Source organism: Schistosoma haematobium, chromosome 5 (assembly GCF_000699445.3).
Source record: "Schistosoma haematobium chromosome 5, whole genome shotgun sequence".
Classification (NCBI taxonomy): Eukaryota; Metazoa; Platyhelminthes; class Trematoda; order Strigeidida; family Schistosomatidae; genus Schistosoma; species Schistosoma haematobium.
The window spans coordinates 3,265,164-3,283,605 of record NC_067200.1 but is presented as its reverse complement, the minus strand read 5'-3'; the positions used below and the strand labels follow the sequence as shown (position 1 = coordinate 3,283,605).

At 34.7% G+C, this 18,442-nt stretch overlaps 1 protein-coding gene across 1 annotated transcript in view; it reads right to left on the bottom strand.

The window, feature by feature from the left end:
* Nucleotides 1–652: 652 nt before the first annotated feature.
* MS3_00008966 (uncharacterized protein) overlaps nucleotides 653–18,442 on the bottom strand; it is a 30,797-nt gene continuing 13,007 nt past the window's right edge. The window contains exons 12-19 of the mRNA XM_051217304.1: nucleotides 17,616–17,941; nucleotides 15,372–15,840; nucleotides 13,139–13,524; nucleotides 10,464–10,749; nucleotides 8,287–8,560; nucleotides 4,758–5,116; nucleotides 2,863–3,133; nucleotides 653–1,262 (exon numbers count right to left, since the gene is read on the bottom strand). Coding sequence (XP_051064691.1) covers nucleotides 805–1,262; nucleotides 2,863–3,133; nucleotides 4,758–5,116; nucleotides 8,287–8,560; nucleotides 10,464–10,749; nucleotides 13,139–13,524; nucleotides 15,372–15,840; nucleotides 17,616–17,941 — 2,829 coding nt within the window. The 3' untranslated portion in view covers nucleotides 653–804. The remainder of the gene's footprint in view (nucleotides 1,263–2,862; nucleotides 3,134–4,757; nucleotides 5,117–8,286; nucleotides 8,561–10,463; nucleotides 10,750–13,138; nucleotides 13,525–15,371; nucleotides 15,841–17,615; nucleotides 17,942–18,442) is intronic.

Sequence of the window (18,442 nt, the reverse complement as noted above, 5' to 3'; positions counted from 1 at the left end):
TGTAGGTTTGTCGCTTTTATTATTACTATTCTACAACTGACCAGCCTGGTATGATAAGACCTAAAAGAACGAGTATTTCAGATAACCTAACTCAATTGGATTATCACTACATACAAGCCCAAATAATGTAACACTTGCAACTACAGTTGAGTATTAAGTAAATACACTTAGATTGTTGCATAACTAACGTAAAGTATAAGTCCACAATTTAAATGGTCTTATTATGTCCACCATTCTAAATTCATGTCAATTGAAGCTAGATCATCATAAAAAACCTGCAAGCTCTGGATGGCCGTTTCGTCCTATTGTGGGACTCATCGGCAGTACTCATCCACGACCCCACTTCGCGAGCATCAAACCTAGGATCTATCAGTCTCGCGTGCGAACGCTTAACCTCTAACCCCCTGAGTTGGCATCCAACGGTGTTAATGTCTAACTTCAACTAATCCACGAAATTGAGCGACACATTCACCATTGTCATTTAGTTATATAAACTCATCAACACCAATCAATCAATGTATAGGGGATCTGCTAAAAAATAAATAAACTACAACCTATATAAGTACACTAACTACTAACAAACATTTGAGTAGCTTCATAAAATCAGTAACAAAAAACATAAGTGTGTGCAACAACAAAAAAAACAATCCTAGATATATCGTCCTTTTATATTTGGTTAAAAGAACATAAAAAGGGTAACAAAACTGTACAGATAGTTATTATCATTGTTCTATTATTATAGAAAAACAACCGACCAGCCAAGAGAAAACATTCATATTTGTAAAATAATAACATATTTGTAAATTATCTATTTAATCGTTGTAAACGATCATGTAAATTACGCAATGATTCAATCCATTTTGATTTAGAGAATTTACTTAAATGACCAGTTTTATCAATCATATTGATTGTTGTTGTTGATGTTGTTGTGGTTTTAGTTTTTATATCTGAATTTAAATCCACTAATAAACCAGTAATTTGATTTAATATACGATCAGTTTGTAACATACGTTGACGTATTGTTAATTGAATCGATGTATTATTCATTAGAAAATCTTCAATAATTGTAATGAATGCAATAAATAAACGTTCTTGTAATTCATCACGACGCCATAATGAATCTTTGGAATGAATTAATTCATTATATGCATCAGATATATTAGCAATACATAATAAATGTGAATCACGTAGAATAGTTGGTACCCATGTTGGATTTAATGAATGTTGTATAGCATAATATTCAAGTGTGGAAATTATATCAGCTGATAGATAAGATGTGGGAAGATGGGAGTGTGGGAGAGAACAGAGTATAAAAGAAAATAAACATAGTATTATATGGATTACTAACTGAAAACGATGATAGAAAATCTTAAAACTGAATTATTTCCAGGTACAAAAACAGCTTATTCATTTGAAGAGAGATAGGTCAATCAGTCAGCTACAACGTAGGACCAGGCACATATATGCATCGGTCCAAGTTGCCATACCTCATTAACACAACAAGATGAACACCGGATTCATAAAAGAAGTTAATTCAGAGGTGGTAATATATAAAAGAAAGATTGCAATAAGGATATAGTACAGGACGAAAGAATTAGTTCATAGAAAGAAAGATATGAAGCGATCTTAATCTCTTAGTTTAAGGGAAGACAGAGAGTGTATACACCTACATCATTATGGTTGATTATGAACCATGTCACACAGAGATTCCAACCCCTAGTTACGATAGTCATGCGGACTCCAACCAAGTAGTCTGCATCTACCAACATGGTTAGGAATAAAGTTAGTGACTTCAAGGACTGATGCCACGTTTTGGTTTGGCCATCCCTAACTTTCTTCCAACCGTCTTTCCAACACTAGTCAGCATTGGAAACATAAAGGTTTATGTATATAAATCTTATATACAATAATAAAATAGTTTAATACATGTTGATAACTGCTTACAAATTCAGTTAATGTGATGTGATAATGCATTGAAAATCTCTCCATAAACTGCTGACTATTGTATACTTTGATAGTGTTCAAAACTGAATATGTACATTGGTTCAAATTAACATACTCTATTGGCACAGCAACATAAAATTGTCAACGCAAAACCCCATAATAGTAGAGACAATAACTGTACAAGTAGAAATAGAAGAATTTAGGCATCCTAGATGCAATTCCAGGGAACAATGTCGACCACGTAAGTAAAAAATTCCATAAGGAATCAAGAAACTTAGGATCGAGGGAAAGACAAAGAATGATTCCACCTCCGAAATCACCAACGATATTGAGTCATGTCAACTAAAGTCTATAACTACTGGCTACAATAATCACGTCGAATCCAACCACCTAGTCTACACCTACCTACACGACTCAGTCCCCAAGTCAATATCATCATGTACTGATGCCTTGTCTTGATTTGGCCACTTCTGGCCACTCTTCAAACCTATTCATAACATCAGTCATCATCGCGTGTCGAGGTAGTTGGTGAGTGGGAATAAGTAAGGAATATTCTAACCAATTCAGTTTCCAAAAATCTACTTCCTTGTCAATCGATTTGCCACCGTTACATGGTACAGTGGGTCGAACCTAAAGATTGTCAACTTAATGGTTTTAAAATACAGGAGGAATGCTTCGAGGTTACCTTTGTTTGAATACTAGTAATCGACGAATATGCGATATACAAATTGTTAACTCTTAATTCTTATTTGAATTGCGAAGAATTGAACGAATCAAAATGTTTGACGAATAACTAAACAGTACAAGAGTACACAGATTTACACTAGTATTTGCTTAACTGACAATCTATACAGATCGGTTCAGTAGTAAAATAATACACATTTTACTAAAATAGAATTTCAGTGAAAGAAAACTTACTTAAAGGGAAATAAATGGAACATTTTAAATGATTTGTACTTGGATCATCCAAAAAACGACTACCAAAACGTGATAAACAATCTTGTAGTGTTAATTCAATTAATTGTAGTGTAGAAGAACGATTTTTTGTTTTAACATCTTGTGGTTTAGAATATGGAGTGAACATTGAAGGTGAACGTTTCAATGGACTTTGAGTAGCAGTATCAACCGATGATTGAGTAAGTATTTTACGTAGAAGATCACGCCAGATTGCTTTGATTAACGCGGAATCCTTTACAATAAAATGTATCAGAATAAAAAGAATGACATATATACCCGAAACAGTGAAACATAATATAAAAAACTAGTGTGAACGAGGATTTTCAAAATCTTGGGTTTTGTTAACTTGAAGAATGCAATTTTTGTTCTATTTAGAAAATGAATTTTCATTGACATTTTTGGAATAACTCCCATAAATGCCGTGGTACAGCCGAGAATGGCAAGGGTCTGTTCAACCTATCGAAATGCTCTCACATGGTCACGCACTTACAGTGAAAGACATATAAGTCCATAAGAATAATACTGATTACGTAATTACTCGGGTTTCTATATACCGAGTACCAGGACATATTACAAGCACTACAGCGAGAAATCACTTAGATTTCTATTTTTAATAAATTCATTGTCTGAATGAATTGAAAGTGAACAAGAGAACAATGGTAGTAGATTATTTTATCGTTTATCTAATTATTTTTCATCTTTTTACGACAATAAATGTAATGAGGTCACCAGTCAGTCAGCTACAACGTAAGACCAGGCACATATATGCATCGGTACAAGTTGCCATAAAGCATTAGCACAACAATACAAACACTCGATTCATAGACGTAGTTACTTCAATGGTTGTAATATATAGAAGAAAGATATGAAGTGATTTTAATCTCATAGTTTAAAGGAAAACAGAGTCTATACAACTACACCATTGTGATCGATTCTGAGTTATGGCACCCACAGTCTCCAACCACTTGTTATGATAGTCACACGGACCCCAACCAAGTAGTCTGCATCTACTAACATGGCTCAGACCAGAAGTTAATGACTTCAAGCACTGATGCCACGATTTGGTTTGTCCGCCCTAACTTTCTTCCAACCATCCCCAACACCAGTTATTATTGCGCATCGTGGTAATCTGCAATCAGACATACGCAACACGTGGTCCAATCATCTCAGTAGATGAAAATTCACAACCTCATCAACTGATTTACCATCATTCCTTAATACCCTGCATCTAACCTCACTATTACTTGTCCAGTGATCCCAGTGAGCACAACCGAATAAATTTGAATACAAAATTACAGAATCTGAGTACCGTATAATAAATATTTCATTTGCAAATTGTCAATCAATAGTCCCAAACCCGATTGTTTCGTCGAATCCACGCCAATCATTCTCTTTTCTTCGAACTTCTTAATCCACTGTCGCCAGGCATTTCACTTTCGATTGGTAATACATACAAATTATATCTGTCGACATCAGTAGCATACACTACAATATTAGTAGGTACAGTCACTTCAATTGTCGTTCTGGATAATATTATGAATAATGATGATATTATACACTTGCTAAGCGCAGATCCTTATTCTGGGCTTTAAATCACATTTCATGTATGAAAGGGTTAATGATGTTCACTGCTTGTCTAAACTAGACTTTGTAGCGTGAAACTCAAACCAGCGACTAGTAGTGATTTGAATATTGTATAATAGGTGTTGAATATATTGTTCACAAAATAACAACAAAAACTGCACAATTAACCTGTCTACTTTAGGGAAACTTAAAACATGTAAAGACCCAACTTAACTGTAAATCTTCATTATTATATAATAAAAGTAAACACAAGAAAAGCATTTGTCACTTACCTGTGAACCACTAGCCCATAATAAAAACAATTTCGATTCATGTAAACCAAATCGATCAGCATAATTGGCAAACATTTCAGTGACACTTAACAATGGTCCATGAATTAACTGTCCCAACGCCTCGTCAATATCATCACTTAATGTTGTTGACATAAGTGAGATATGACCACTGCCACGTGTTATTGTTGATGGTGATGATGATGGTGATCCTGGTGTCTGTTTAGTTTGATGTCGTTGTTTCGGTTGATAGCTTAACTGTTTCTTTAATTGTTTTAATTCATTTGTTAACATTTGTTGTAACTGTGCTAGTTCTAAGCGAACTTCAAGATCTCTTAAATAGTCTAAATCTTGTTGAGAAGCTTTATATTAAGAAATGATATTTGTAAAAAGAGAAACGCAATTATATGAAAGATCAGTAAAGCAATATTATTAATTATAGGTAAAATAGAGCTGGTCAGTGGCTAACTGTATATTATAACAATGCGTGTGATCCTATTTAGCATTCGAAAGTGTTGATGAATACTTTGTGACTCAAACCAAAAAATTTTTCGCTTTAAGCGCTCAATCTGTTATCCAATGAGTTGCTGAGTCTTAATAATCATTGGTTTAAGTCAGTTAGTCAGTCAGCTACAACGTAGGACCAGGCACATATATGCATTGGTTCAAATTGCCGTACCTCATTAACACAACAAGATGAACACCGGATTCATAAAAGTAGTTAATTCAGAGGTGGTAATATATAAAAGAAAGATTGCATATAAGGATATAGTACAGGAAGAAAGAATTAGTTCGTTTAAGTAACCAAAAGTGAATGATGGTGGTATTTGTGAGAGTTTGAATTTTCCTTGTTGTTTATATTAAGATCTGCAAATTATCAAGTTTCTTTTGGGTATATTGGAATTCATTCCAATTTTTGTTATGAAACAATGGTTTATACAGATGGAAATCTCAAAGTAATCCATTCAGGATAATCCATAAGGATCAAAAGAAATTGATCAATCATCTATCTTATAACTAAATAATCTCACAAAAAATCCATCAGAACAAATTTCTCTCAATCAACTAACGTATAGTGTCAATGTACATTTATTAACAAGGGTTTAACTTATCCTATGGCTGAGAAATTCATAAATGAATTTCAATCAATCTATGTTGGGATAGCGTTTATTTAGCGAGTTAGGTTTCTACGGGATGGGGTCGCTAACCCCACGCCCAACCCTCCTCCTTTACTCGGGCTTGGGACCGCCAGTAATTCTAGAAGAGCTACAAGCGTAGTATTTATAAATAATTGTCTACGCAAGATACTCAACATCTATTGGCCAGATACCATCAACAACAGTCTTCTGAGGAAGAGAACAAACCAGCTTCCAGCTGAAGAGGAAATTAGGAAAAGTCGATGGAAATTGATAGGACATACATCACACAAATCATCAAACTGCAACACGAGGCAAGCCCTAACTTGGGATCCTGATGGGTAGCGAAAAGGCGGAAGGCCAAAGAACACATCACGTCGAGAAATGTAATCAGATATGAAAAGGATGAATAACAACTGGAAGGAGCTGGGAATGATTGCCCAGGACAGGGTTGGATGGAGAATGCTGGTGAACGCCCTATGCTCCTTAACGAGTAGTAGCAGGCGTAATTAAGTAAGTAAGTAATGTTGGGATACATGCCATAATGTGTAGATTGTATTTTATGTAGGAAAAAATGTGTATCTTGACTTCTACTATTCATCACAAATAACTTAATCTACGTAAAACTTATAGCAAAATGGCTATATCGAAGTATTCCGCATGGGATACAAATCTGTCAACAAAATTCAGTCGAGAACACAAACAATAGAACTACTATTATTATTATTTAGGCACATAAAAAACTTGCTACATGATACTAAAACATAGAATGAGTTGGATAAGATTATAAGGAAAAGGGAGAATCCGTGAAGAAAAAATAAAAAATGAATAATTATTACTAAATAAAACAATTGTCAAGAACAGTAATTAATACGGGAGGGAGTTCAGTTTTCGAACATACGTCGCCGAAACTCAGGATTACCAATACGGTGTTGCCAATGAATACCAGAAGTTCTTTGGAGACAATGACGATCAAACACAGAGTCGCTTAACATCGTCAACTCACAGGGGTCAGGCCTCACAACCATAAAGCAAGACTGCTCTCACTGAGGCGTTGTGAATCTAACATTTTACAACTAGGCTAACATCACGAAGGTGCCGAAGATAGCCCAAACTGACATAAGCCGGTCTGGCTTGCACTACACGTAAATTGATGTCATCACTCACATCTGCACTTATACAACTCAGCAGATACGCGAACTTTTCAAATATTTTTGACTGTCTACCACAAAGAGTGAGTGCAGACACATGCTCCTACTAGCCTTGTGAAAGCACTTCGTATTTAGGTGCATTGTACATATCATATCTATGGACACTGAATAGAAACTGATTAAGTAGGATTAGTGTAGCTTGGTGTCATTTAACAGTAAGACAATACCATCTGCATACTCAAGGTCGAGAAGTCTCTTTTCCAAGTAAAAGATACGCACCATCAACACTACCTATTTCCATCAAAGCTGTTTCCAGAATATGATGAAAAAAATTCAGAATCATAATCCCCCTAATAAGTAATTGTAATCAATCATCGACGTCATTTCCCTCAACGCCTTCAAGTTAAATCCAAGGAGCAGGACTGATTTTTTTTAGGAAGGAAAGGTGATATAGTGAGCCAATCAGAAGTATCCAAATGAAGTCAATTGAAAACAATCGGAAATGACCTGAATCACAATTGTATATCAGTGGCTAAGAAATTGATTCATTTTCTAAGACGAAATGTATATATTTTAATAATTATTTGTACATATTAGTTAATATCCCAATAGACTTTCTCTTCTACTCTTGTCTTTTCTCTGAAGTAGTCACTTTTGAGAATTAGCACGTAGCATGCTTTGTATCAAAATCAGATCACGGACATCACCAATCATAACGGTATAAACCAATTTGGTAGGCGCACACTATCCGGATTGGGGCCGCGAGATAATCATGATGGGTGATTGCAGACTTTGAGTAACCTAGCTATAAATCGATTTCCATGAAGTAGATACATTCAATAATTATCTCCCTCTAAATCTTGAGTTCCTTCATTCATACCTTTCCGATCTGTCTATTTGAACCATATTCTCAACACTTAGTCTTTATCATAATAATTTCAGCTGCATTATTTCAACTCCTCCATTATTCACGATTTGAAATCCATCTCATACCACTTATGTAATATAAAAACTTAAACAAATGTATATATATAACAGCATCTAAGTTGATATTGACTAACTGATTAATTGAAACATGTACCTGACTATCTATTTACTCAAAATGAATGTTTCAAAAAGTCAGAAATGGAAATGACTATATAATGTAAATAAAAAAGATTCAAGCATCACATATCACAGTAATGATGAAATGAACAAATGATCAACTAATAAAATCATATATGTAAATCAATCAAATTTATTAACCTGGAAGTGCTTTGACAGCGACAATAGCACGTGCAGCAAAATCTAATCTATCTTCTAAAGTTAATTGATGACATGGTGTAACAGCTAAATGTTCCAATACTTGAGCTGCTTCTAAACGTGCACCACGACGTTCCAGTAAACGCCATAAAAGACAACGTAAATTAGCATCATCTGGTGTTTGACGTAGTCTTGAACGTAGATACGCTTCAAAATGCGCTGAATTTAATAACATCACCGTATCAGTAAGACCATTTGATAATAACCAATTAAAAACCTAAAAGAAGAAATGTTTTAAAAAAATTAATTGAAAAAAACTGATTGAAATCATGAATCGATGACCACCATTGAAAACTTGGAAGCGCTGAGCGGCCGTTTCATCCTAGTATGGGACTCCTCAGCAGTGCTTATCGATACTGAAAAAAAGCTGACAAGTAATAATAGTAGTTCAATGATATGTGAAATATCCGGTATGTGTCTGCAAGTAGAATTCGGGACGCATCTGAAACTCGTCAACTGGCGATACACTATCATCTCAATGTTGATATTTACATTGAGACAGGAACTCACCACCTTTCACATTAAACACCTTTCTAACTGATGCCATTCATGGATTCATTCGATAGTTTTTTAATCAATTCCCTTCTAGGCTGGTGTGTCAGTCAATGACAAAAAATTACTTTCGAAAATAGAAACGATGACTAAATCAACGAGATGAATATGAGTCAAGTATGTGGGATGAAATTTATGAAGAAGTAATAGAATGTGTACAAAATTTAAAATGAACTACAAAGTAACTAAATTTGATCTCATACGACTGACTGATTTTGATCAAAGGAATCTAGAGCATAAAATAATTAGTATCTATCAATTAATTTATGGACCATTTCCCATTACAACTCAACACAATTGCTCACAACTGAAAAAATCAAAGTGAAATAACGAACTGACCATCATTTATCTTGATTCTAATATAATCTGATTGCATTAAAATTATCATATCAATGTAGATATATTCACATGGCCACAGTCACAACTAATAGGTGGAATTTAACAGTTCCACCTTCTTTGAAAAATAATGATGTAAGAAATGTACACAATTAGATGTGACTTATTAGTACAACGGACACATGTTTGTTTCAGAACATGGAAACTTGGGTTCGACACCTGCTATCAATGTGGATGAATATTGTTAAGTCTCATACTAAGTCAGAAAATTTGTGTGCAGTGCCTCTTAATTTTCAACGGTTGTCTAACTAAGACGAATCGGTGACAAAAACTTTTAAAAAAAGTTCAGTTCTATTGCACATAAAAAAGTTTCCTGTCAGTCTTAAGCAATAGCCAAAGCATATTTAGCATGCGATTCTCTTCCTCCAAATGCAAAATTTTGCTTTGTGAGTAGCTTGAGTCGAAGCCTGAATTATTTATAGGGGGTGAAGTAGTTAAATGTGTCAAGTACCTTACCAGTCCTAATGGTCTGGTGCCTGGAAAATTCACGGTACAGATTCACAAAACCCGACTGGCCTTTGCCAATTCGCATCAGTCGTAGCGTAGGCGAGGTATACGTCTGACAAAGAAATGACCAAATTACTACGCTGGTCGTGAGATGTGGTCTTTAAAAATAGAGAACATTCAAAGTTTACTAGTGTTTAATCGTAGTTGTCTTCGAAGCACCGCTCATATATTTTGAGACCACCGAGTAAGCTGAGATTGATCCAGTAGCAAATCCTCATCAACTGAGGTGATTGTGGCATGTGTTATATATACCCAACCACCACCTAACTCAACGGACAATATTCCCCAGTATGGAAGTAGTTCGAAAGGTAAAAACAGACAAACAAAAACATAGAATTAGTATATGAAGTTATCGACAACTGAACTGAGCCATGTAAGTAGGTGTAAACTATCTGGTTGTGGTCCGCGTAATTATCATAACTAATGGTTAGAGACCTTGTGTAATGTGATTTAAAACCTTTTGCAGTATCGAAGATACATTGTCTCTTTTTCTTCTTCTAAAACCTGAATTCTTTGTAACTGGTGTTCGATATTTTCACTACCCCCCCCACACAAATCTGGGATATGTCTTTCAGTAACTTGAATTGGATACATATATCTGACAAATTCCAAGTTGAATATGACTGACAAAAAAGAAAGAAAACAACAATTGTAAAGCTAATTACTTCAAAATGTGCCAATATATCATCTGATTTATTAATATCCATTAAAATAATTTGTAAAATAGATCGTGCCAATTGTGGTGATGATGATAAATCATTCAATTCATTTAAAATAAATAATGAATTAGATAATTCATTAAGATTAGATTGATATTCTTCATTGATAATATCAGTATTATTAGTGGTAGTAGTAGATATTGGTTCAATAAGATAAGTTGCATCAGATTTAATTTGAGCTGCATGAAGTAAATGATCTAAACAAATAGTCATACGACGATATGCATCATATCTATAAGAAAAAATAAAGAAAAGAAAAAAAAATACAAAATCAAGGTAGTTGTTAATTAAACATGAATAATTATTGAGCAGCCGTTATGTCTTAGATATATGGATAGAAGCCATGTTTAGTGTAGTTTAACCAAGCTAGGTATGAGACAGTTACCTGTCCTCCTGCGTGGCCTAATGGATAAGGAGTTTGTCTTCTAAGTAGAAGATTGTGGATTCGAGTTCAGAAGTGGGTGTGGATTCCCTCCCCCAAAATGAAGTGGTATGGAAATTTACGAAATTGAGAGGACGAAAAGCGAATGTCCGACGCTCTAACTGGGTCTGTGGATATAGAGGATCCACCTAGGGGAGTAGAAAAACCACAATCCCAAACCAATGGAGCACATGGACTCCAGGATCCTGAGGGAAAAAATAGCGTATGAACCAGTCGTTGATCACCGGCTACCATGGGACTGCATCTCTATACGATGCTTCACTGCATTGTGGATCAGACCTTTAGGTCGAAGGCTTCGGATGCGGCATCTTAAGAAAATCACCTGCTTCGGTTTGGGCGTCCAACAAGTATCCCAGTCCTCTTATAAGTCGAAACAAGTGTGGCGCATAGATTATTTGCTGCCCCTTGTATAGAGGTTTTTGTGTTTAAATAGATAAAAGTTTACCCGTTCCTTAATGAAAATCAACAATAGTTGAGAAATATTGCGAATCGACTGAAGTTGGACATATAGACCACAAGAGTCTAATTAAGCGGTTTAAATTTTGAGCGCTTTCTAAAAAGTTGAAGATTCTAGGTCGGATCCACGGGAGTCGTGGGTAAGCAATGTTCACGAGCCTCATATTACAATGAAACAGCTGTATCGTGTTTTTTCAAGTTCAATGGTTATTCAACGAAGATTAGTTCAAAGTATTCTAGCCACATTACATTTCACTGATGTTTGCAACTAAATGACGAAAACACCTAGGTTCGACTCGAGTAAATATTAAATAGATTTTTGGGAGACCATATAAAAGTAATTAAAGTAAATAGCACTTGTGCATAAATATACGGCATTGAGAGTAAGGTGAAAAATTGACTTACTAAAAGAATAATAGAGACAAAAATGTTATCATCACCTACGGTACAAAGCACAGTAGTTAGGCGTCTCAATCATTTCGCTTATCTTGGAAATCTCATGAACCCTGGTAGGTCAATATCTGATTTCAGAAAGCTCGGATGCCAACCGAAATATGAGTGAATTAAGTGTTGAGTGGCAGTTCGCTTAATTCTACTTTATGAATGTGAAACATAGTCATTAAACGTAAAGATATTCTTAGGTTACTAGTATTCAAACAAAGGTAACCTCGAAGCATTCCTCCTGTATTTTAAAACCATTAAGTTGACAATCTTGAGGTTCGATGCACTGTACCATGTAACGGTGGCAAATCGATTGACAAGGAAGTAGATTTTCGGAAACTGAATTGGTTAGAACATTCCTTACGTATTCCCATTCACCAACTACCTCGACACGCGATGATGACTGATGTTATGAAGAGGTTTGAAGAGTGGCCAGAAGTGGCCAAATCAAGACAAGGCATCAGTACATGATGATATTGACTTGTGGACTGAGTCGTGTAGGTAGGTGTAGACTAGGTGGTTGGATTCGACGTGATTATTGTAGCCAGTAGTTATAGACTTTAGTTGACATGACTCAATATCGTTGGTGATTTCGGAGGTGGAATCATTCTTTGTCTTTCCCTCGATCCTAAGTTTCTTGATTCCTTATGGAATTTTTTACTTACGTGGTCGACATTGTTCCCTGGAATTGCATCTAGGATGCCTAAATTCTTCTATTTCTACTTGTACAGTTATTGTCTCTACTATTATGGGGTTTTGCGTTGACAATTTTATGTTGCTGTGACAATACAGTATGTTAATTTTAACCAATATATATACGTTTTACATGACTGACTAACTGATCACAGTAAAGATGGCTATTATTGCGAACAGTTAAGACTAAGAATATAAGATATCTAACCAATTAAAATTGAAGAGTTTTTTAGCATCCATAAGCATAGAATGTAACTTTTCAGTAGAGAAAATGCACATCCTTATATTATATAATTGACAATCGATAAAGAAACATATAACAGCACTAGTGTCGTTTTGCAAAATCTTATAAAACAGTTACCAGTGTGTGCCAGTATTTTAGTGGTTATACATCATTAAACTATTAACTAATAGGTCGTAGGTTCAAACCATACGATATTATCGCTAATCTTTACTTAAGTACATTGACTTAAAACTGAGTACTTAAGTATTTACTTGATGGACGGGTTACATTAAGCTCTATATTTAAGTTGAATAGCTTAATAATCGAGAAACTGTAAAACATCGACACAAAGAACTAATGACTAACCTGCCTTCTGTGGCTGCTAATTCCGAAACAGCATAAATTCGATTCAATTTAGATCGATTGGTAAATCTGTGATCAAAATCAATCAATGGATCAGAAGACGGACGACGACCTCGTTTTAAACAATCCACAGCTATATCGGATGGATCACGTGAACGTGCAACAGATAAGCATAGTTTCACTGCACCACGCCATGCACCACAACTTTCTAATCGATGCACTGCATTGTCTAAATTAATACTAGGTCCAGCTTCACTATATAATAATATTGCTTCAGAAATCAATTGATCTATATGTGTCTTGTCAGAAAGACTAGTCTCATATTGAATATCATTCAAACTTTCTCCATTGTTTATTGATGATAAAAGATTTGTTCGAATTATAGATGCCTTAGAAAAAAGTTTATGAAAAATGAATTTTTATGTGAAAAGTATGTAGCCCATTTAAATGTATCAATGAAAAGGTTGGACTTACTTACTTACTTACGCCTGTTACTCCTCGTGAAGGAGCATAGGCCGCTCACCAGCTTACCAGAAAAAAAATAATACAAAGGTTGGTCTTGATAGTTTCAAATAAATTGAGCATTGAGTAGAAAGTTAATGATAAATCTTTGTGACATTCCAACGAGTAGAACATTGCATTCCAGATGTTTCGTGACTTAACGTAAGTCACTTTGGTTCAGTCTTATGCCGACAGGCATTCCACTCCTGATTGCTGAATTATACTACTTATATCTGTCAGCATTAGTAGCACACACCATATATATTCTAAACTTATTTAGCTCATTTACCAGATACATATTTATGAACCTGAATTTCAGTCACACTGTAAGTGTGAGGGCAGGTCATAATAAATTATTGTTCAAACTGAAGTAGGTGGAATATGGTTAGAATCTGTGACTTAATGGTTGAAAATTGAACGTCATAACCATTATTGAGCCACTTTTCCATAGACTGAACTAGAAGTTTGTGAACAAATGATAGAGGTTTCCAATAATGTGTTTGAGTAAAGCTGAACGATAAGAGCGAGTGAATAATAAGTTAACAAATTACTTTTCACATATGACAGGATAGTTTGTTTTCTGGTTTTTGAGGATGATTTTGTGCTAGTGTGTCAACTTTCTAGATACCTTCTCATGAAGTTTTGGGAATGGCCATTTTTTATTTATGTACAGGTTGAGACAGAATATAAACCTATATATACAGCTGAAATATCGTTATTAAATTAGTTTAACAAAATTTAGGAACCTGGAAAACATGTACATGAACTGAGAAACAAGTTAAACTGTATCGGGGAACAATGTTAGTGATGCTATTCATTTGCCTAAACGGAAATAGATAGAGCAAAGCTCTAGTGTTTGACCCAATAATTAAAAGGTGGAATGTTGAACGGTTGAAGCTAATCAACAAGAAGCCCCACCTGAATTCAGTTTTGTACTATGTCGAGTACATCAGCAGGCAGTACCTAGAATCTTTAGGGAGTCCTTGTTTTCTGTAGAATTCGAACCTGCATCAGTCAGCTTGGTACTATGATTGAAACATTACTGATGAGCTAGTTGGACGGTAACTGACCTCAAGCAGAACTGAAGCTATGCTGCAATCTATGTGTGAAAACATAAAATACTTGACACAAGCAGATGTACTATTTCAGTCAGTCAGTAACAACGTAGAAATTCGTACGTACGTACATCAGTTCGAGTTGCCACACCACATTAGCACACTTAATGTAGTGGTCGATTCAAATTCCGTAGTGGTAGAGGTAATAAGACTATAAGCAGTAATCGGGAAAATTAGTGTTTGGAGATGTTATTTAAAGAGTATAATACAGTGAAATAAATTTGGGAAGCGAAAAAAAAGAGACAAGGAGGAATAAAGAGATCAAAATTTAGGAGAACACAAAGAGTGGATGCACCTGCACCATTGCGAATGATTTCGAGCCATGTCATTCAGGGTCTCTAACCATCGGTTGCTATCATCTCGTGGTCCCCAACCAGGTAGTCTACACCTACGAACATGACTCAGTTCAGTTGTCAGTAACTTCATGGACTTGTGCCATGTTTTGGTCTGGTCAGTGTGAACCTCCCGGTAGAAGTTCAACACCTGGAAATCTAGACGAGGAGAGTGTTATCTCTAAAACACTATTTAAAAAGGATATTATAACACTGTTTTTAAGTGGAGAGGACGTCAAGATAATGAAAATATGAGAGGAATAAGACAGTTATCACCCATTCATTTACTTGGATTAAGCATTCACTAGCTTTAGCGCACATAGCATCTTCATTTGCAAATAAACTAGGACAAGTGGATTGAAGACGTGATGTGATAGTTTCCACAGTTAGATTATTTGTAGTAATGGTAGCATTGACAATATTACGACTTTCTTCTTCTAACTCTTCACTTGCCTCCACAAGATAATATTCAATTAGGGCGGTAATTAATGCACCCATAACTTCAGTACCAGTATGATTTGATGTTGGATTGAAGCCAACACTACTACCAGTAGTAGTATTAGTAGTGTTTGGACTGGCAATGCCTACGTTACCAGCAGTGGATGATATTGGACTTCTACTTATCCGACTATCTCCAATTAATGAAGTTTGTACGTTGCTCATAACTGATCCAATGCATGGAATGTTTAACAAACTTGATATATAAGCTTCAATAGTTAATTTAAGCGCTAAATCTCGATGTTCACTAGACAGTCGTCTACAAAGAAAGGGAGAAATGTCCAGTTATTAGGGGGTAGATTATAAAGAAGTAATTTACATCACAGATTAATATTATTTAAACAGTCATCGGGAAACAAGGAACACTGGACAACTGTGATTCTTCAGGAGTATATATACTCAGGGATTGGATTTAGAATTTTTAGGTCTCGAGATGAAAAACCTACACTCAAACCACTAATTCAGTAGTCAATGGCTTACAAGACTAAACTTAACAATCTCCACAAACCACTTACAACAATCTTTAAAAATAAGTCATCACCAAATAATGTCGACAAAATTGTGCTTGGATTCTGGATAAATTCCGTTAGGATTCATTAATTATACACCAATGGTATTACTTTTCTTTCTCCAGACTACAATAAAATATTGTAAACATTGTAAATTAATGAAATCAGTGTATGGCGAGACTATAATTTATAAACGAACCAATTTGATTTAGGATAACACGTTTTGGATTCTGGCGCGAAATTAATTCACCCACTCGTCTAAATAGCTTTTTGGCATTCTAGCTTATTGTCAGTTCGTGATGAAAACCCTAAATCTAATTCCTAATCCTAATCATCAATTGTAAATCATAATGTTTGTTCTTCACACATGTTTATAAACCTCATCGTCAAGGTTACTTTAACGTCGCTCAAACGTCGTCCATAAATTATAGTATCACCGAAGTTTTGGGAATGAAAATCAAATCAGGGAGTGAAATTTTCAATCTATTGAAATAGCTCGGGAATGTGTATATTATTCATACTTAATACTAGTTATGATGTCTAGTAATGCCTTAGTGTGTCGAATAGACATTACAGTTAAACAGATATTATTGGAGAATATTAGTTAGAAGCACTCCTGAAGCAATATTCGAGGCTACAAATCTTTTCCACCATTCCCATAGTGGTTGAATATACTGACTTGATTTACCAACTGAATTTGATCAGGTTATACATTTAGTGGTTGGTCAGTATGAAGAACAAGTCAGTTAATACAATAATCTAACCCTTAGGAGTGATTTTTCTCAAAGATCTAGTATTCTATTAACAAATTTCGAAATCTTACACGTTTCCTTCCAGAAAGTTAGACAATAATGGTTGACTGTTCGGTACTTTCAAACGATACTGACTTACGATACAGTGTGTTAATTAAAATTCGATAAATGAGGTCATGTTGTGCTAACCAAAAATTTCCTAATGACAATCCCATGTTATTGGACAAGAATTAGTCTTATTTTCTGAGGACTAGACATATATATACATATATATAAGAGTATTTATGTATTGTATTCGGTCTAACCCCATCAACTTCCTTCTTCATTCTTAGTTTTTTTTCATCCAGTAGCAAGTTGGAGGCTTCTGCAAAGGAAGTTTGCGTATCAGTATCAGATTCGAATACTGCACGTCGTAACAATTTCAATACAGAACTATAAATGTTCAATAAAAGCAATAATACTGTCAACAGGATAATACCCTAACTATTGAATACTCTGATCCAGCTCAAATTAGAATTTCCTGTTCGAACTACAACTGACCAATAAGCATTAGTGAATGAATAGAGAAGTAAAAACGATTCTATTACTGAACATTGGTTATTTTCTATTAAAACTTGTTTTAATTTAAGAAGATTTGAGTGAAGTACCATGGTTAGAGAATATTAGACAGTTGAAGTACATGACATATACCTAATGAATTTCATACTTTGAAAGTATTTTCGTTTTATTCAGTTAAAATTTCAAATTAATGAGTTAAATATGAAACAACATACTTCATAATCTTGTGAACTACATGTTCACTTAATATTTCCCAAAACCCTAATATCTCTGAAATCATAGACAATAAATGATGTAATTCTTCAGCTAATCTTTGAAGTGCCACTTCATCCATATGCTCTTCAGTATTTAAACTAGTAGGATTATCTGATAGTGTAGACTCCAAATGAATATTACCATTGACATTTCCAATGGAATGATGCGATGTTGACAGTCGAAACCAACCACCACGAATATTTAATTGACGTTGAATTAATTGTTGTAAATAGATGATTTGATTACGTAACCATGAAATCTCAGATGTTTCCAGACGGGAAATTATCTGTTTTAGAAAATATCACCGACGGAACATGTATTTAGTAAAATTTAAAACAAATATGGTGAAATCGTTCAATAATACATTACAATAAATAAACTATAGTTCAGCTTATTATGAATCTAAATCTACCTAGCACGAAGAAGTACATTAATTGAAACAAGAAAAACGTATATGTTATCACATTTGATATAAACCATTAAAAGTGAAGTAGTTCCATCAAATTTTGACGTGTCTAGGTGACATGTAAGAGGGAAGTAGGAGGATTGATCAACGTAACACAATTTGCGTACTTACTAATCAGAAACGTTTCAAAATATCTATACTGAATTGATTTTACAATGAGTATACACATGAACTTTCAACGTCTTGAAAATTCAGTTCTCATAATTGTTAGCGGGACATAGACTAGATTAAAGCAAGCTCAATGCACGATTGCTTTGGTGCACGCTGATTGGCTAATTCTTATCCAATCAGCACTAGTCGATAGTTGGAGAATACTCTAGA